This window comes from Neoarius graeffei, chromosome 21 (assembly GCF_027579695.1).
Source record: "Neoarius graeffei isolate fNeoGra1 chromosome 21, fNeoGra1.pri, whole genome shotgun sequence".
NCBI classification, from domain to species: domain Eukaryota; kingdom Metazoa; phylum Chordata; class Actinopteri; order Siluriformes; family Ariidae; genus Neoarius; species Neoarius graeffei.
Window position 1 is genome coordinate 54,781,219 of NC_083589.1, and position 21,552 is coordinate 54,802,770.

General features: G+C 42.7%; 1 protein-coding gene across 2 annotated transcripts in view; it reads left to right on the forward strand.

The window, feature by feature from the left end:
- svopl (SVOP-like) overlaps positions 1–21,552 on the forward strand; it is a 75,632-nt gene that overhangs the window by 47,158 nt on the left and 6,922 nt on the right. Inside the window, exons 9-14 of one of the 2 annotated variants that reach the window (XM_060903352.1) lie at positions 14,209–14,337; positions 14,439–14,512; positions 14,647–14,843; positions 14,937–15,048; positions 18,015–18,096; positions 19,043–19,132. In XM_060903352.1, the coding sequence (XP_060759335.1) occupies positions 14,209–14,337; positions 14,439–14,512; positions 14,647–14,843; positions 14,937–15,048; positions 18,015–18,096; positions 19,043–19,132 (684 nt within the window). The remainder of the gene's footprint in view (positions 1–14,208; positions 14,338–14,438; positions 14,513–14,646; positions 14,844–14,936; positions 15,049–18,014; positions 18,097–19,042; positions 19,133–21,552) is intronic. The other variant, XM_060903353.1, reaches the window with a different exon arrangement.

Below are 21,552 nucleotides of genomic sequence, written 5' to 3' on the forward strand. Positions count from 1 at the left end.
TCAGCACCCAAAACTCGCACGGTTTTGGAGTGGGGCTGAAGCGAGCCAAACCGAGCCGAGTGGGGCTAGGGGCGTGAGGAGACACTCCCCTGTGCACTGATTGGTGAGGAGGAGTGTCCTCACATGCCCACACACGCCCCGCGAGCACGCTGGGATCTGTAAACACCGTAAACCCGGAAGAAGAAGAATTACGAATTACGAGAATTTCTGAAGCCTTATGCGCCTCGCCTCATCTATACGCTCTTGCCAGTATCTGTTGGCGTTGTCGGTGACAACAAGCCACAGCACCAAGACCAGCAACACTAACGACTCCATGTCCTCCATGTTTATTGTTTACTATCCGGGTCGTGAGACTACCGCTTAAAAGGTCACTGATGTCACTGTTTGCGCCGCCTAACGACATCACGTGACGTCCACCCACTTTCGCTAACTCCACCCAATGTGTCCACCCACTTCCAGCCAGCACGGTTCAGCGCGGTTGTAGTCGAAATGCAACTCCAACAGCCCCACTCAGCTCGACTCAGCCCAACTCAGCACGGCACGGCTCAGCCCGACTCAGCCGCGTTGGTAGTGGAAAAGCGGCATTTCCATTTCACAAGCGTGCAGCTGTTGTAAAGTTCAGTGTGTTTGTGTAGAACTCTCTCGAACTATAGGTTCATTTCTACACTCTGGTTCCACGGTGACATTTTGCACAGGACTGTGTTCCTTTGATAACAGAAACAAAGCTCCAGCATTATTATTAAACTCATTCAAAACTCTCCACAGCTTAATATACCCTAAATTATTCATTCCTCTGCTACTAGAACTTCTTTCTTTCTGAATGTATCTGCATATATTGGTGTTATGGTTTTGTGGATTTATGATAATTATGCAGCTTCACCTGTAAAAAAAAAATCAACTGCATTCTGTCCTCTCCAAAATAAAATAAAGCTCTGGGCAAGTGGAATTGTTTTTCAGGCAAGTACGTTTTGGGTGTTGCTCGCCCATTGGGCAGGTAAGGCTGGGAGATATTTTTTTCGAAGATTGATATGGTTGATTGTCTATTATCAAATAACCAAAAAGTCTACTGGCTGCGTATGTTTTATTCTATCCACATTCACTGGATATGAGCAATCGCATGCTCAGATTATGCCGATATCAGCTCATATACCATGAATAGAGAAAAACAAAATGGCAGAGCGTGTTGCTGAACCAACCGAGGCCAAAATAAAAACTCTACTCAAAAACAAAGCCCCAAAAGTGTTATCAAGTATTTAAAAGAAACAACTAAAATAATATAGTTTTTGTCCCCCCCACACACACAATATCTCCTGTTCCACACTTCAGCCCAGTCAGTGGCAGTAATGCACCTTTAAGTTGGTTTCCCAACCGCCAAAAAACCCTGAAGAAGAAAACCCCCAAAAATACAAAAAAAAAGCAACAAAATATGAAATAAAAGTATTTGATGGTCAGAACATATATTTTTTAACTTTTCAGGAATCATCATTATAGCATTTTTCACAAATTGTTCCTGTCATTTCCCCAGTTTGCTTACATTCCAAGCGGAAATAATTTTGTCGGACATTTTGTACAAAGTTTTTAGTTATCGAATTTGCAAAAAATCAAAATAAAAATGCTCCGTTTCTCAAAATCCAGTGAATGCGGATAGAATAAAACAATTATTCCACTCAGTCTTGTCGTACATGGCTTATAGCCAACTCAGGGCTATACGCCTCGTCGGCTATCGGCTCATGTACGACTCGATTTTGTGGAATAACCGTTAAATGTACTGTGAAACCAGTGATTGTGATTTTTCTCAAAGTCGGTGTGAATGCCTCAAGGTGTTGAGCGATGTGTGATATCAGTCTTTTGCATGGTGATGTGAGCGAGAATAGCAGGGCCATGCTGTGCTCACACAGGTGCTGGCTGGACGGAATTGGGGTGTGTTGTGAGGTGAAATATATGAAATAAAAAAACTACCCACTGTAAAGGTTTACTGTCTTTCACTGCCTCACTCGGATCCTGGCCTCTGAAAGGAGGATGGAGGATGGACTAATCACATTTTGGGGAAAATGTAGTCTTGACTTTGAGTTGAAACCCTGAGGCTTGTACACCTCGGAGCTTCTCAAAGCTCTCCTCTCAGAGTCACCCAAACGGTCCCTAGTTCGGCGGTAGCACCACTTTATAGCGTGAAGCAGTCTTCCAGCCCTGACACAACACTGCTGAATTAATTACTAGAAGGATTTGGAAAAGACCTTTCCGTTTCGCCTCCAGTGGACAGGCAATGTGGTTTTTAATCATGACCCGCTGTCCTGGAACAACAACAGAGGTCCACACTTCCATGACCCATTGTTGTGCAGATCTAACAACGTCTGTTAGCTCCTCACAGTATTTCAGCAGCACATCAGAAGTCAGATGCACATCTGCGTGTCTTAGATCTATAGTTCCTGGTAGGGACATTGGCTGACCTGTGATGGTCTCATATGGGCTCAGACCAATACTTCTCATTGGAGTGAGTGGACCAAATGTTGCACAAAACAGTTGGCAATGCATCCACCTATGACACCCCATCCTGCTGTAACTTTGCCAGATGATGTTTCAAAGTCTGATTCTGATGTTCAACCTGTCCAGAAGCCTGACACCTGTATGGACAGTGAACCTTCCATTGGACTTTCAAACTTCTCATGACTTCCTGCACCACCTGGCCAGTTCTGTGATCTGAATGAAGGCATTCAGGCATTCCCCAATGGGGAAAAAGTTCTTAATCAGCGACTTGACTGTGTGCACAACTGTACCTGTTTTGGTGGGATAGACCTCAACCTAGCATGAAAACTTACCCACCACCAAGACATCCCGCTACTCCCTGACATGGGGGAAGAGTGATGTAGGTACATAAACCTGTAAGTTTTTGAAACTTCCTGCTGGTGCTGGGGTGTGAGCTGCAGGAGTTGGCACCCCTGCTGCTTTGTTGTTGTTGGCCTGGCACAGGATATAATGGTGCATGACATTGGATGCATGAGGGTTCCAACATGTAGAAGAAAATCAGTGAACCATGCTGTGATGCCTAGCATGTCCAAGACTGTGGATTTGTTGCACTAAAATATGGCAACAATGCCTCAGGGGCCACATATTTTCCACCTTTTGTCCATCCCCCAGCAGTGTCCTTACTCACTCCTCTGTCCATCTAGTCCCAGCTGAAATCATGACTGAGGGAAAATTAGGTGCAGTTTTAGCTGCCACATCAGCCATCGCATTACCTCTAGTTTCAGTAATGACCACAGCCAAATGTGTTGGTGGCTCACATGCTGACACATGGTCGGACACAAACGAGGCATGTTTGATAGGTGTCCCTGCAGCTGCTGTGCATAATATGTATATCGTGAGTCAACTGGTATTTAGGATGCAAGCATTAGTCAAAGCCAACAGTTCAGGCACCTGGGCTGAAAGATGATCAGGGAGACAACCCTCAGCAAGTACTGCGTCTGATGCGCAAACCAGCCAGAACATGAACTGAAACATCTGTAAGCAAAATCAAATCGGAATTTTCCAGAGGAATCTCAAACACTCGAAATCGATGAGTGTGATAACCTCACGCAATCATGATCACTTGAAGCACCTTCATCCTGAGTATCAGACATCGTTAATAAGACCGTCAATAACGGCGTAGCTCACTCTGGCCCCATCTAGTCCAGAAGGAATTATCTAAAGTGGGCCATCTTGTGCAATAAATGTTGCAAGCTATATATAGAAGCTGTATCCACCCTGGGAATACCAACCTATTTGCCAGAAAGAATCCAAAACGGCGAGGAATTGACTGAGAAGAAGCGATTTTTGTTGAACTGCTCATTAATGCTTAATTAGTCCATAACTTCATTAATAATTGTAATTAAGCAAATCTGTGTAGAAGTTATATGCACCCCTGGCAGATCTACCTTCCTGCCAAAAAGAATAAAAATCAGTGAAGAATTAAGACAGAAGAAGCGAATTTTGTGAAATGTGGACGATGGACAACACATGATGGGATAAGCTCCTAGCCGGTCAGCCGGATGAGCTAATGATGAAGGGTTGGTGATCTTGACCCTTTTCAGGGTGATATTAGGTGCTGTGAGAGCATCCAGCCGGTTAGACCATGTTTGGGTGGTCACTATGATCACATGTGCGGTGGACAGCAGAGACAAAATAGCACTTGAACAACATACAGTGAGATTTTGTGTTAGCATTAGTGGAGCACAGGGAGTGACTGCCAAGTAAGTGGCTTGAACAGCCCAGAAACTTGGACCAAATCCACTAGCATTAATATCTTAACGTAACCGAGTAGTACTGAACTGAACATAACTGGCCACTATGATCCTGCATCAGGCATGCAGTCATAAACCCCTCATGCTCATATACGTCCAGGGTGAATGGCAACTCTGATTGCACAAAACCGAAAGCAGGAGCAGTAGAGAAAGCAGCTTTAAGATCCATAAAAGCAGTTTCAGCTGATTCTGAAAATTGAACATTGTCTGTCTCTTGAACAGATCACACAATGGCGGAGCTATTCAGACATAATCCTCAATCCACAGACGAAAGTAATTACACATACCCAGAAATGACTAAAGGCCCTTGACTGTCGAGGGTTTAGCAAGATTATGCACAGCTGCAGCACAATCAGGAAGGATGGACCCATGTCCAGCTGTTACTGGCTGTCCTAGAAATTGAAGTGAAGTAGGAGGCAATTGAGTTTTATCAACATAACTTTGTGACCATATGCACTGAGAAATGTGAGCAGTGCCAGTAACTCTATGATGCACTTCCTGGTCAGGTGGCGCCAAAATAATCTGGACAATAAATTGCAGAATCACTGAATCTTTAACTGGGCAGTCTGATTCAGATTCAGATTCAGAAAACTTTATTTGTCCCATCAATGGGCAATTTAGTTTGTCAGTCCTAGTCTCCATCAATCATTCTCTCATCTCATTATCTCTAGCCGCTTTATCCTGTTCTACAGGGTCGCAGGCAAGCTGGAGCCTATCCCAGCTGACTACGGGCGAAAGGCGGGGTACACCCTGGACAAGTCGCCAGGTCATCACAGGGCTGACACATAGACACAGACAACCATTCACACTCACATTCACACCTATGGTCAATTTAGAGTCACCAGTTAACCTAACCTGCATGTCTTTGGACTGTGGGGGAAACCGGAGCACCCGGAGGAAACCCACGCGGACACGGGGAGAACATGCAAACTCCGCACAGAAAGGCCCTCGCCGGCCACAGGGCTCGAACCCGGACCTTCTTGCTGTGAGGCGACAGCGCTAACCACTACACCACCATGCCGCCCCCTCCATCAATCAACAAAACAATAAATAGCATAAATTAAAAAAATAAAGAAATAAGAATACAATAAATAGGAAGAAAATAAGACATACGTCCAATACACACACATTCAGCCAAACATCACATCCTGTCCTGTCAGTGCTAAACAACCCTTAATAGAACCAGTCCTCACTGGTGTGCTCTCTGGTGTACTCTACACCTACCATCTTATTTAATAATCTAATGGTTGCCGGGATAAAGGAGTTAAGGTGATGATACACGGGGCAACTTTTTGGGCAATGTTGCCGAGCAATGTTGCTGGGCAATTGCGTTTTGACTCTTTTCTATTGAGATTGGGCAACATTGTTTCTTTCTGAATGGTTTTGATAATCTCTGGCAACTTTTTGAGATAAGCCAATCAGAACGCGAGTATCGAGTCATGTGACCTCCGGTGAGGTTCGGATCAGAAATTTCAAACAAATATGGCGGCCGCTCAGTGTCAGTGGAGTGAAGAGATGGAGAGACTCCTCATCTGTTTTTACGCTGGTAAGTTATTTTAATATTCTATATGGAGGAATTTACCTCACCAAAGCTCTAAAAAACAACAGACAGCTTGATTAAATGGTCACAGCAAAAATTAAGACATTGATTTTTTTTAGCTAACTGTAAACTGCCGTTGCTAACTGTTGTTGCCCATTGTTAGTTGCCCTGAAAAGTTGCCCTGTGTCTCACCTAGTTGCCCGTTGCCAGCAACATTGCTCGGCAACATTGCCCAAAAAGTTGCCCCGTGTATCATCACCTTTAGAGTACCTCTTTGTTTTTGTCATGACAGAATAATAGTGCCTCCCTGACGGCATTAAGGAAAACTCTCCACCATGATCCACTCTCCACATGATCAGGCTGACTGATAATACTTCTAGCTTTATGGACTGCCTGTTTGTTAAACAGACCACTCAGGTGGGGTTTACATTAGACCGTATCAGCGGATCATCAGATTAACGTTTTTAAAAACGATTAGCATGCACACAGCAACGCCAATACACGATTCGCGTGCACACAGCAATGCCAATACACGGATACGCTAATCACATGACTAATTCGGCATGTAAGTTGAAATGTGTCAGTGCGGCTCATCGCTTCCTCCTCAGCGGCTGCGCTCCAAATCACTCCGCCCTGAACAGCGAGTGCCCTCTGGAGGGTGTGCACTCCGGCCCTGCGCAGCTCACAGAGCGCGGGAGTGAAGCGCACGAGCAGTGATTCGGGACTGAGCCGCTGTGCGCAAGTCACTCACCACTTGCAAGTGGAAGGATGGCAAGCCTAAAGACCATCATAACTACACAATGGGCAGTATTTGCATCAGTATTTGCAGTATTTTCATACTTTTATACTCTTTAATGAAAGGTGATACAAGGCGGAAGTCCGCGCCGTTTTTCAGCAGTCGCGTCACATGACCAACGCCAGCGAATCAGGAAGGTGGATGTCACAGTGACGTTGTCCAATGACGACGCCAGCTAGAGCTCAGCACAGCGTATCCGCGTATTCTCAATGTTTACACAGCACCGGATCAGACACGATCTGGATTGAATATGTGGACCCTGGCGGATTCCCGTTTCCCGGCGTTTCCAGGCGTTTTAATGTAAACGGACAGTGCATCCGCGAAGAAAACGAGACAGATACGGTCTAATGTAAACTTGGCCTCAGACTGTTTAGTTGGATTCCAGTAATCTTTGAGCAAGTGTTAACAATGCTACTGAGACTGTTCTTGTCTTTGACTGATAGACTGTTGAACCAACATAAAAAAGAAAAAGTTAAAAGACTTTCAATAAAAGACTGATAAAAGTTACGCAAAATAGTTTTAGAAACACTGAAAGAGTTTAGCATTCTCAGTAGATGAATTCTCTGTTGTCCCTTTTTAACAATTGTCTCTGTGTTTATGTGAAATTTCAGCTCACTGTCAAATATTGTACCTAGGTATTTGTATGTGTCGACGATTTCCACATCCTCCCCATGTATGACACTTGCCTTTGGCTCTGCCTTAGCCCTCCTAAAATCTATTATAAGCTCTTTTGTTTTACCAACATTTAGATCTAAAAAGTCGTTGTCGCACCACTCCACAAATGATGTCAATGCTAGCCCATGACTGGAATGCGGACCTTGGAACAATGATAGCAGCGCAGTGCCATCTGAAAACTTAACCAAGTAGCTTCCCCCATACGAAAAAGAACAGTAAAGAACTTATAAGAATTTACCACTGTCTTAGTAGTAAATCCTTATAAATATAAGGATGAATCTCATCTCATTATCTCTAGCCGCTTTATCCTTCTATAGGGTCGCAGGCAAGCTGGAGCCTATCCCAGCTGACTACGGGCGAAAGGCGGGGTACACCCTGGACAAGTCGCCAGGTCATCACAGGGCTGACACATAGACACAGACAACCATTCACACTCACATTCACACCTACGGTCAATTTAGAGTCACCAGTTAACCTAACCTGCATGTCTTTGGACTGTGGGGGAAACCGGAGCACCCGGAGGAAACCCACGCGGACAACATGCAAACTCCACACAAAAAGGCCCTCGCCGGCCCCGGGGCTCGAACCCAGGACCTTCTTGCTGTGAGGCGACAGCACTAACCACTACACCACCATGCTGCCCTAAGGATGAATCCTTATAAGGATTTATAAATAAATATATATGCCATGTATGATTTACTCCTGAAAGTGGCCCATTTTGCATTTTCCTCATACAAATTTTTTATGAAAATCTAGTATGTATGGAGTGAACATTGTGCATGGTTTTTACAGATAATGTGTATGATGAATTACACCGTCTTTGTATGCTTCATGTAATGTTTGTAGTTTTAAATTATATTTTACAGTTTAAAATGTATATGCCTTTTATATGTAAATCCGGCGGCACGGTGGTGTAGTGGTTAGCGCTGTCGCCTCACAGCAAGAAGGTCCTGGGTTCGAGCCCCGGGGCTGGCAAGGGCCTTTCTGTGTGGAGTTTGCATGTTCTCCCCGTGTCCGCGTGGGTTTCCTCCGGGTGCTCCGGTTTCCCCCACAGTCCAAAGACATGCAGGTTAGGTTAACTGGTGACTCTAAATTGACCGTAGGTGTGAATGTGAGTGTGAATGGTTGTCTGTGTCTATGTGTCAGCCCTGTGATGACCTGGCGACTTGTCCAGGGTGTACCCCACCTTTCGCCTGTAGTCAGCTGGGATAGGCTCCAGCTTGCCTGCGACCCTGTAGAAGGATAAAGCGGCTAGAGATAATGAGATGAGATATGTAAATCCAACACAAACATATGTGGATTTACATATAAAAGGCATATACATTTTAAACTGTAAAATATAATTTAAAACTACAAACATTACACGAAGCATACAAAGACGGTGTAATTCATCATACACATTATCTGTAAAAACCATGCACAATGTTCACTTCATACATACTAGATTTTCATAAAAAATTTGTATGAGGAAAATGCAAAATGGGCCACTTTCAGGAGTAAATCATACATGGCATATATATTTATGTATAAATCCTTATAAGGATTTATCCTTATATTTATAAGGATTTACTACTAAGACAGTGGTAAACTCTTATAAGTTCTTTACTGTTCTTTTTCGTACGGGCCTTGTTGGAAAGCCCTGCAGCTGTCTGTATACAAAATAAATAACAAAGGAGAGAGTACACATCCTTGCAGCGAGCCAGTATTTGAAGTAATAGCTTGGGACAGGTGACCATTTACTAAGACTCTCTGTGTTCTATCTGTTAAAAAATTTAAAAGCAGCAACAGTAGTTGATTTGGTAATTGAAAAACATGAGCTAGTCTTTCAATCAAGATATGCGGCTGCATTTTGTTAAAAGCAGAAGAAACATCTGCAAATAAAAGTCTAACATGGGAGCCAGGCTTCTCCAGGTGTTTATGTATTGTATCTAAAATAAAAAGTTTCGCGTCATCTACACTTCTACCAGTTTGATAAGCAAACTGTAATGGATCCAGCTTACCAGTGACCAAAGACATAATTTCAGCCTTAAGGATTTTTTCAAAATTCTTCATCACTAGAGATGTAAGAGCTACCGGTCTAAAATCTTTTAGCTCCTTGGGTTTATTTAATTTAGCTAATGGTATTATGGTGGAGCTCTTCCATATTTGGGGAACCTGGCCTTGTTTTGCACACATATTGAAGAGGGAGGTGAATACTCCACGTAGCTGGTCTGCACAATAGCGTAGTGTGCGGCCACAAACAGCATCAGGGCCAGCGGCTTTCCTAATATTGACCTTCTTAAACAGAGATGTTACTTGCTCCTGAGATATCATTAGGTCATTATTAGGAACCAGAGTGTTTCTCCACATCGAAATATTGTCAAGAAAGTCAGAGGATTCAAAACGTGAATAAAATAAATTGAAAGCATTTGGAAGGTCACATGACTCAACACCATTAACAGTAATAGGCATTCTACGTTCAGTATGTTGATTTAAAGATGCCATTGACTTTATTCCTCGCCAGGCTGCTCTAAGATCCCCTCCACTGTATTGTTCTTCCACTTTCCTTCTATATTTCATTTTAGCCTTCCTAATCTCATTTTTTACTTCTTTGGACACAGCTTTAATCTCCCAAATGTCCCCAGTGTAAAAAGTCCTCTTTTTCTTGTTAATCACAGACTTAAGTTCCTTCGTTACCCATGGTTTATTGTTCGGAAAAGTGACAATCTTCTTAGTTGGGATGACCATGTCCGCACAGAATGTGATATATGATGATACAGTGTCTGCTAGTTCATCAATGTTCTCAGACCCCTCCTGAAAGCACGCCCAGTCAGTACACTCGAAACATGCTTGCAGAGAAGAGATACTATCCTCTGACCACAGTTTCACAATTCTCTCCTCATGTTCTAAGCATCTGAAAGAGGGTTTATACACTGGCATAAGGTAAACACTGTTGTGGTAGGAAGCTCCCAAGGAAGGCATGGGTATGGATCTGTAAGCTCCCAATAGAGGTCTTTTTCTGTGTTGTAGTGCAAGTTACATATTGTTCATAAGTTCTCATAGTCCTCCTCACGTCACAGTGATTAAAATCTCCCAAGATGAATTTAGGTGCATCGGGGCAAATTTCATCCAGTTTGTGTGTAGTGTCTGCAATCAGCTGAGCAGCAGCTGCCGCATTTGTTCGTGGGTGAATATATACCAGTGTATAAAAAAGTTGTTGGAACTCACGCGGAAGGTAGATGGGACGGAGTGAGATGGAAAGTAGTTCTATGTCGGCGGTACAGATTTTATCTCTGACCGTTACGATGTTGCAATACCGCTCATTGATATAGAAACACACCCCTCCTCCTCTGTTCTTCCCCGTCGCCTCCGGTGACCTGTCAAGCCGAATTGGGCTTCCGAACCCAGTTATTGACAGATCCTCGTCTCGATCTAGGTCGGTGAGCCATGATTCCGTAAAAGCAAGTAGACACGACTCCCTGATCTCCCTTCTGGTCTTAGTCCATAGTTCCAGTTCGTCAGTCTTGTTACGGATGGATTGCACATTTGATAGCAGTATAGTGGGGAGTGGTGGTAACTTGCGGCGATTATCCAACCAAATGTTTTTAAGTCTCCGGCGTAGGCCACCTCTCCTTCCCCTTTTCCGAGGCTTCAAAGCCGGTTTGTACAGCGCCCTCGGGATAGTAGCAGGGATAACCCCGGCTGTTGAAGTCCGTAGCGAGAGGAGAAACTCTCTGCTGTATATAGCTCTCCCGGTGACTCCGCGTCCACCTGCTTCCCAACAGGTAGGAGAGCCCAGTAACAACGTTACCGAGAGAAAGATCACTAAAAGTTCCAAGAGAGCTTCCATAATTTGCATGGCTGAAAATCACTGACAGTACACATTCACACGCGAGGTAAGGTTTAAAATAGTCCTTTTTAAAAGGTAGAAAGTTACAAAGATAGAGACGCTAGGCTGCTGGGTCGCACACTAGGGAGCACCCCAGAAGTGACGCCATTGTCGCCAAAGTGGTTCTGACAAACGATGCCTCAGCGCCTGGTGTGGGAGACATGACCACTGATACTGATTACCTTCAAAGATAAAAGCTAACCATGGCTGGCTATGGCGGCAGGGTGGTGTCGTGGTTAGCCCTGTCACCTCACAGCAAGAAGGTCCTGGGTTCGAGTTTCCCCCACAGTCCAAAGACATGCAGGTTAGGCTAATTGGTGGGTCTCTATGTTTCAGCCCTGCGATGACCTGGTGACTTGTCCAGGGTGTACCCCACCTCTTGCCCATAGTCAGCTGGGATAGGCTCCAGCTTGTCAATGACCCTGCACAGTTAATGGTTACAGATAATGGCTGGCTGGCTATTGCGATGAAAAGAAACAGATCAAAACCCATTAGCCAGATCAATAACTAAAACCACTGTATACGAGTTTGGAATACCATTAAAAACAATGCTTGCCTGAGCTACACAAGGTGGAATTTGATCAATACTTGTATTACCGACACAGTAGTCAACTGTTGAGCTACAGAACTGTCCTCTACAGACCCTTCAGAGGGTCTTAGAGTAACTCAGCTTTCTTTACTGGCCCCCTTGGGTGGTAAACTGGTTTGTACTGTTGCCTCACAGCAACAAGGTTCTGGGTTTGAGTCCAGTGGCTGACGGGGGCTTTTCTGTGTGGAGTTTGGATGTTCTCCCTATGTCTGTGTGGAGTTTGGATGTTCTCCCTGTGTCTGTGTGGGTTTCCTCCGGATGCTCCGGTTTTCCCCACAGTTCAATGACATGCAGTTAGGTTAACATGGGGCAGCCATGGCCTGAGGTTGGGCTTGAGCAAGGGCATCTAACCAACAACTGCTCCCTGGGTGCTGTAGCATAGCTGCCCACTGCTCTGGGTATGTTTGTGTGCTCATTGCTCACTTGTGTGTGTGTGTGTTAAATGCAGAGGTTAAATTTCACTTGAGGCTTCTTGGCTTGGCTTCTTCTTGGCTTGGAGAGGAGAAGAGGAGGGGGCTGTGTGCTTTAACCAGAATGGCTCTGTCAAACAAATCAGTGATGGTAGGTCAGATCCCCTGTAAACACAGAGTGTGGGTTTAGATGACTCAGAATCCAATTACATGTGAAATCACATCAGTACCTAAAATAGGATGTCTAAAATTACAGAAATACAAATGAAGCCAGTCAGACAGGTTCAGTTCTATAGATGATCTTCACCAGTAACGTCACAAAGTACAGAATTCATTTCAGTCAGTGAAAGGTCAAAATTCCTCTCCACCTCTACTGGAATTACTGAAACCTGAGCTCCGGTATTAATTAAAAAAGCTGCATTCAAGATCATTCACTGTGACTGTCACATACTTAACAGTTATTCCACGAAATCGAGTCATTTTCGTACAAGAGCTGATACCGAGTCACCTATAAACCATGTACGACGAGATTGAGTGGAATAACTGATTTATTCTATCCACATTCACTGGATTTTGAGAAATGAAGCACTTTTATTTTTATTTTTTGCAAATTCAACAAATAAAAACTTTTATACAAAACATCCGACAAAATCATTTCCCCTTAGGTGGACTTCTTAAAAACCTATCGATGGCGGCACGAATTGACTTTAGTGTTTTTTGTTTTTTGTACAAAGTGCCATCTTGGGCGGCACGGTGGTGTAGTGGTTAGTTCTGTCGCCTCACAGCAAGAAGGTCCTGGGTTCGAGCCCTGTGGCCGGCGAGGGCCTTTCTGTACGGAGTTTGCATGTTCTCCCCGTGTCCGTGTGGGTTTCCTCCGGGTGCTCCGGTTTCCCCCACAGTCCAAAGACATGCAGGTTAGGTTAACTGGTGACTCTAAATTGAGCGTAGGTGTGAATGTGAGTGTGAATGGTTGTTTGTGTCTATGTGTCAGCCCTGTGATGACCTGGCGACTTGTCCAGGGTGTACCCCGCCTTTCGCCCGTAGTCAGCTGGGATAGGCTCCAGCTTGCCTGCGACCCTGTAGAACAGGATAAAGCGGCTACAGATAATGAGATGGAGAAGTGCCATCTTGCTGTCAAGGTATAAAATAGCTTTAGACATTTATTTAATTCTTCCTTGGATATTTCAGTGATATAATTTTCAAACTTCTTTGAGCTTTTGAACCAGTCTAAAAAAAATTCAACAAATTTTAATGCTTAAAGATGAAGAATGTAAACAAACTGGCGAAATGACAAGCAATTTGTGAAAAATGTAATAATAAAATAATATCTCATCTCATTATCTCTAGCCGCTTTATCCTGTTCTACAGGGTCACATAGACAACCATTCACACTCGCATTCACACCTACGGTCAATTTAGAGTCACCAGTTAACCTAACCTGCATGTCTTTGGACTGTGGGGGAAACCGGAGCACCCGGAGGAAACCCACGCGGACACGGGGAGAACATGCAAACTCCGCACAGAAAGGCCCTCGCCGGCCCCGGGGCTCGAACCCAGGACCTTCTTGCTGTGAGGCGACAGCGCTAACCACTACACCACCGTGCCGCCCCTAATAAAATAATAATTCTTGAAAAATTAAAAAAGATACGTTCTTTCCATCAAATACTTTCATTCCATATTTTGTTGCTTTTTTTTTGGTATTTTTGGGGTTTTGTTTTCAAGTAGAGTTTTTATTTCGTCCTCGGTTGGTTCAGGAACACAGTCCGCCAGTTTCTTTTTCTCTACTCACGGTTTATGAGCTGATATCCTAGTAGTAGAGTAACCAATCAGAGCACACGATTGCTCATATCCAGTGAATGTGGATAGAATACAGTGTTATCTTGCTTGTGTATCAGTGGCTGTAAGAAAAAAAAAAAGCTCTCACAGTGAACTAGTTTATTTATATTTTGTATATTTATATTTTTATGCAAATATTATTTGACTCTTCTTTCCTTCCTTCTTTCTTTTCCTGCATCATTGTGCCCTTCCATGCTACTTTTCCTCTTTCCTCCAGTTTATCCCAGAGTCTGTGAGGTTCCAGGTCTCGGCCGGGAATGTAGAAAAAGCTGTCACCACTTTAAAATGGATCGCTAAGATGAATGGAGCCAGCTTGCCTGAGGGGGAACTACAGGAACCAATAGTGGTGCGTTATCTCTCACGCTCTCTCTCTGTCTCGCTCACTCACTCACTCACTCACTCACTTACTCATTCACACAGCCTAGTGGTTATGTTGTGTGTTTTCAGACGAAGAGAGGAAATGCTGCCATATTGGTGAGTCAAACGTACAAGAGGACATCTCTGCTGCTGTGGTATTCATGGTACCGTCTCTTTTACACTCACCTTGTGTGTGTGTGTGTGTGTGTGTGTGTTTGAGAGTTTGAATAGAAGTATTGTTTTACAGAAGTCTCTGAGCAAACGTACATTATAAAAATGCCAAACCTGATGCCTGCAGGTTTGTGGCGTCTTTCTCCTATTACGGCTCTGTGCTGAGCAGCTCAGAGCTCCTGGAGAAGAACCTGCTCTGTGTGATCAATGCTGACGCAGAACATAACGTCAAACACAACACGCATGAGACGTTGTGTTACTGCATACCGTTCAACATGGCCGACTACCAGACCCTCCTCATCAGCTGCCTGGGAGAAGTGGCATGTGAGTTCCTGACGTGAATTCTACACCGTGTAGTCTTTGAAATAAAACGCACATGACTATATCACGACCCATGTTGATCGGTTTTCTTTGCAGTGATTCCTGTGAACATCGGCCTGTTGCACGTCGTGGGCCGAAAATCCAGCATGATCATCCTGCAGATCTTCTCGGCCATCTTCTTCATGCTGGTGAACATCTGCACCACAATGTGTGTACATTCTCCTGTTATAGTACAGTACACCACAGCTAGAACACATCTGTGTTTAAAGTACACTTAAAGAATTTAAACTAGAAGGGCACTCGGAGAACGCAGCTCTCCACCATGAACATTAATCGACTCTTGTATGATATCCAAATCTGCAACCCACTGTATCAGTCTGGATAGATTTCCCAAACTATTAGAATTATATGCCTACATGTCTCTATCCCAGAGGATTAGTGGAACCTGGGAATGTGGAGTGTGATATGGAGTCATCGTATTTCTACACTGGCTATGCAGAAAATTCACTATTGAACTTTACTGTCATCTACTGGATTTTAAGGTGTATGACAGTGTCGAGTGCAGACTTCCACCAAAGCCAAATGCAATGTTAGCAAAAGTGGAAATAAACTCGTAAATTTGCCCCATGACTCAGATCCACTCCAAAACTGATTCTGTTCTTGCTTGGCCCCTGCCACACCCTTCCACCAAGTTTCATAGAAATCGAGCTGGCAGGTTTTGGGCAATCCGACCAGACAAACGAACAAACCACTCTGAAAACATAACCTTCTTGGTGGACGTAGCTATTGTAGTGATGTGATAATAATAAGCCTGCATTTATAGGATTTTAGACCACACTGCTGAATTCTCGATTCTGATTGGTCAGAGGATATTGGTTCATTTCTCATTGTTGTTCTTGAGCATTTGAACACAGTGATTTGTATAGTGGACTTTCTTTCTTTCTTTCTTTCTTTCTTTCTTTCTTTCTTTCTTTCTTTCTTTCGTCCTTTCTTTCGTCCTTTCTTTCGTCCTTTCTTTCTTTCTTTCTTTTGTCCTGTCTCTTTCTTTCTTTCATCCTGTCCTTTTGTCTTTCTTTCTTTCTTTCTTTCTTTCTTTCTTTCTTTCTTTCTTTCTTTCTTTCATCCTGTCCTTTCTTTCTTTCTTTCTTTCTTTCTTTCTTTCTTTCTTTCTTTCTTTCTTTTTCTTTCTTTCGTCCTGTCTTTCTTTCTTTCTTTCTTTTGTCCTGTCTCTTTCTTTCTTTCATCCTGTCCTTTTGTCTTTCTTTCTTTCTTTCTTTCTTTCTTTCTTTCTTTCTTTCTTTCTTTCATCCTGTCCTTTCTTTCTTTCTTTCTTTCTTTCTTTCTTTCTTTCTTTCTTTCTTTCGTCCTGTCTTTCTTTCTTTCTTTCTTTCTTTCTTTCTTTTTCTTTCTGTCCTTCTTTTGTCCTGTCTCTTTCTTTCTGTCCTTCTTTTGTCCTCTTTCTTTCTTTCTTTCTTTCTTTCTTTCTTTCTTTCTTTCTTTCTTTCTTTCTTTCTTTCTCTCTGTCCTTTCGTCTTGTCTTTCTTTCTTTCTTTCTTTCTTTCTTTCTTTCTTTCCTTTTTTGTTCTTTCTTTCTTTCTTTCTTTCTTTCTTTCTTTCTTTCTTTCTTTCTTTCTTTCTTTCATCCTTTCTTTCTTTCTTTCTTTTGTCCTGTCTCTTTCTTTCTTTCATCCTGTCCTTTTGTCTTTCTTTCTTTCTTTCTTTCTTTCTTTCTTTCTTTCTTTCTTTCTTTCTTTCTCTTTCTGTCCTTCTTTTGTCCTGTCTCTTTCTTTCTGTCCTTCTTTTGTCCTCTTTCTTTCTTTCTTTCTTTCTTTCTTTCTTTCTTTCTTTCTTTCTTTCTTTCTTTTTTTCTTTCTTTCTTTCTTTCTTTCTTTCTGTCCTTCTTTTGTCCTCTTTCTTTCTTTCTTTCTTTCTTTCTTTCTTTCTTTCTTTCTTTCTTTCTCTGTCTGTCCTTTCGTCTTGTCTTTCTTTCTTTCTTTCTTTCTTTCTTTCTTTCTTTCTTTCTTTCTTTCATCCTTTCTTCCTAATAATCTTAATAATCTAAATAACATAATTGTTTCAGGCCAATATGTTTTAACTTGAACAGAAACGTTGGCCTCATTTCCCTTCATCTGTGCCCACGAGCCTGATTGTGATTTTCCCATTTTAAAATATCTCAGTAAAGGATTTAGTCTTCCAGAACAATCCGTCTCACAAAAGCCAGAAGATCGAGCGTTTCCACCATTTCAACTTGAAAGAAAGTGTTAGCTTACACACTTCACTGTAGGCCTAGTTAATACTTTAGGATGAAAATCTTTGTCCTTTTTTCTCTTTTGTCCTTTTTAAATACAGTAAACTGATAGTAAATAATTTACTTGCTTAACATTAAAGTGGGCGGCACGGTGGTGTAGTGGTTAGCGCTGTCGCCTCACAGCAAGAAGGTCCTGGGTTCGAGCCCCGGGGCCGGCGAGGGCCTTTCTGTGTGGAGTTTGCATGTTCTCCCCGTGTCCGCGTGGGTTTCCTCCGGGTGCTCCGGTTTCCCCCACAGTCCAAAGACATGCAGGTTAGGTTAACTGGTGACTCTAAATTGACCGTAGGTGTGAATGTGAGTGTGAATGGTTGTCTGTGTCTATGTGTCAGCCCTGTGATGACCTGGCGACTTGTCCAGGGTGTACCCCGCCTTTCGCCCGTAGTCAGCTGGGATAGGCTCCAGCTTGCCTGCGACCCTGTAGAAGGATAAAGCGGCTAGAGATAATGAATGAATGAATGAATGAACATTAAAGTGACCGTCAGATTTTAGTTCACATTCTCTAAGCATTCTCAGAAAGCGATGGAGCCCACAGTCGAGGGCGTGTGAGACAGCTGGAAGGGGGCGGGGCTTTCAGGAAGTGTCTGTTAATATCTTATAAGAGAGTAGAAAGAGTTCAAAAGACTGACACATGTTGGTTGTGTCATCTGAGGAGAAAAAAAGAGCTCTGTTGATGTATTTGTGTACAGTAACTTGTACTTGCATAAAGGTTGGCAGGTCTGGTAATAAATCTAATGGGTGATAAACATCACAGGATAATGTGGCAATGTCGTATCATGATAATATATCGTTATATCACTCAAGCCTAAAAGGTGTACAGGGTAATAGTTAGCAAGTGACCGTGAGCTCTTCTCTTTTCACCCCTGCAGGTTTGGTTTCACAGTGTTGCTCTTCCTGCTGCGGTCACTGGTCTCCATGAATTTTAATGTGGTTTATATTTACACTGCAGAGGTGAGCTTCTTTTAGATGAACAGTGAGTCTGGGAAAATTTGCATTGTCCATTAGTTTATTTGCATGAATAAGGTCAGGGGCGCAGATACGTTTTTTGAACTGGGGGGGACAAAGCTGCCAGCAAACCAACCCCAACCCCCAACATGTGTTGTCAACATGTGTTGACTTTCTAACTATGCCTGTGTGTTGCGTGAACGGCAGTCAGTCAACAACTCTTCGCAAAGTTTCCTTATGAAACAATATGCTCGCCGAAATTATGGCAGGGAACGCCAGATTAAACATTAAAACTGCCTTCTGAGCACTGTATCTACAGGCTACCACCGAAAGAAGGAGGCTACCAGAAAGGCATCTCTACTCTGTACGATTTTACTTTCACTACGACATTACTTTGAACAGACTATCAAAAAATTGCAAGGTGATATGATAAAGTAAGGCACAGTTTACTTACAGTCGTTGTTTTTTGAAAAAACGATGCAATCGTTTTCTGCCTTTTCGGTTTGGCACCCTTCATCATGCCGTGTTGGGGTCCTGAACTAGGAGCTGTCCCCGATATGCCTGTCAAACTTGTTGTGGGTAACCATAGCAACCAAGCTCGAGCTCACAACCTGTGCAGTCTGCACAGCTCAACCAACCGAATATCAGTCTTTGTTTTGTTTTATGTGAGTTGTTGCAACTATGTATGTACTGCTGTGCACCTCAATAAACCGAATGGTAATTAGTCTTTTGATTTTTCCGTGAGGTTTGCCTTATGCAAAGAAAGACAGCATAGACGTTTTTTCCTCCCTATAAGTGGGGGGGACCGAACGAGGTGAATTTAAATCTGGGTGGGACAAATCCCACCCGTCCCACCCTCTATCTGCGCCCGTGGATAAGGTTACCGTAATATGACTGATAAATCTACTGAGATGTACAGGACGTATATTGCAGTAATGCTGTGTTCCTGCAGGTTTACCCGACAACAGTGCGCTCCTTAGGGATGGGCTTCTGTACTTCATTCAGTCGAATCGGTGGGATGGTCGCACCCTTTATAGCACAGGTAACGTTTGCTTTGCTCTGTGTGTGTGTTCATGCTCAGAAATATTTATGCATATCTGTGTGGTGGTTTGGGAAAATCCATCAGATGTCACTGTGGCTGAATTCTGGCAATAAGTCTAATCTCCCGCTGGCTGAAAGGCCCAAAGAGGGATTGTGTCACAGCAATGTCTGTCCATCCGTCTGTCCGTCCGTCCCGGGAAGGGTGCTCACTTTCTGAAATCAACTCCCCTTACAGTTTTTGGAGGAATTTCACAAAACTTGGCAGGATTCTTTGTTATATGTTGGTAATACACATATTACAATTTCGTTCAATTCAGTCAGGTTTTACCAGAGTTACAGCCCTTGATTAACAAAATTATAATTTGACAAGTTCATGAGAGTGTGTTTTCCTTCTGAAATCAACTCCTCTTACAATTTTTGGTGGAATTTCACCAAACTTGGCAAAAGGCATTGTTATATGTCGACAGTATGCAGATTGTTATTTTGTTCAATTCGGTCACATTTGACCAGAGTTACAGCCCTTGATTAACAACCTTGTACTTTCACAATTTCATGAAGGCGTGCTCGCCTTCTGAAATCAACAACTCTCATAATTTTTGGAGGAATTTCTCAAAGCTTGGCAAAAGGCCTTGTTATATGACGGTAATACGCGTATTGCGATTTAATTTCGTTTGTGGAAATTTTCCCAGAGTTTTGACCCTTGATTAAATAACTTGTACTTTGACAATTTCATGAGGGTGAACGTTCTTCTGAAATCAACTCCGCTCACAATTTGTGGAGGAATTTCACCAAACTTGGCAAAAGGCTTTGTTATATGACAGTTATACGCAGATTGAAATTTTGTTTAATTTGGGCAAATTTTACCAGAGTTATGCCCTTGATTATTAACAAGCTTATACTTTGGCAATTTCATCAAGGTGTGCTTGCTTTCTGACATCAACTTCCCTCACAATTTTTGGAGGAATTTCATGTAATTTGGCAAAAAGTTTTTTATCCCCCACTGGCTGAAAGGCCCGAAGGAGGATTATGTCGTGTTGATGTCCATCCGTCCATCTGTCTGTCCATCCCAGGAAGGGTGCTCACCTTCTGAAATCAATTCCTCTCACAATTTTTGGAGGAATTTCATGAAACTTGACAGGATTCTTTGTTACATGTCGGTAATACACATATTGCAATTTTATTCAATTCGGTCACATTTTACCAGAGTTATGGCCGAGTTGCCAGCGGGGAATATCGTGCTCTTGAAGCACTCTTGTTAATCTTATCTTAGCGATGATCTTGCTGTCTTCTTGCAAAAAAAGTAGCCAGCTTAATACACTACCATTCAAAAGTTTGGGGTCACTTTGAAATATCCTTATTTTTGAAAGAAAAGCACTGTTCTTTTCAATGAAGATCACTTTAAACTAAATCAGAAATCCACTCTATACATTGCTAATGTGCTAAATGACTATTCTAGCTGCAAATGTCTGGTTTTTGGTGCAATATCTCCATAGGTGTATAGAGGCCCATTTCCAGCAACTCTCACTCCAGTGTTCTAATGGTACAATGTGTTTGCTCATTGCCTCAGAAGGCTAATGGATGATTAGAAAACCCTTGTACAATCATGTTAGCACAGCTGAAAACAGTTGAGCTCTTTAGAGAAGCTATAAAACTGACCTTCCTTTGAGCAGATTGAGTTTCTGGAGCATCACATTTGTGGGGTCGATTAAATGCTCAAAATGGCCAGAAAAATGTCTTGACTATATTTTCTATTCATTTTACAACTTATGGTGGGAAATAAAAGTGTGACTTTTCATGGAAAACACAAAATTGTCTGGGTGACCCCAAACTTTTGAACGGTAGTGTAAACAGCAGTGAAAACAGACAGCTTAGCTTGCACACTCAGTCACATCTAAACTCTTGCCAGCGAAGTGTGATTCCATCACAGTGAACATCACACTTCAGTCAAGTTGTTGGTGATCTAGGTGCTGGAGTGAAAGAGAGAAAATTCTAATCAGTTCAGTTTGTAATCAGATACTGACTGTCAAAATATCCACGATGCTCCTGCACCACAACCAGAATGAGATCTTTAAAGTGCCATTCCACCATTGGATGTATTCTTTGGCATAAAATACAATATATTTTATGACAACATGACTAGACAGAGAAATCGTTTAGCTTCAAAATGATATATCAAACATAATTTTTTGACAACGACAAGTATATTAATTTTGCGACCAAAGCCACCTACCCTTTTAATTTCCGCGCGGTAGTGAAATCAAATCAAATCAAATCAAATCAAGTTTATTTGTACAGCGCTTTTAACAATAAACATTGTCGCAAAGCAGCTTTACAGAATTTGAACGACTTAAAACATGAGCTAATTTTATCCCTAATCTATCCCCAATGAGCAAGCCTGTGGCGACGGTGGCAAGGAAAAAC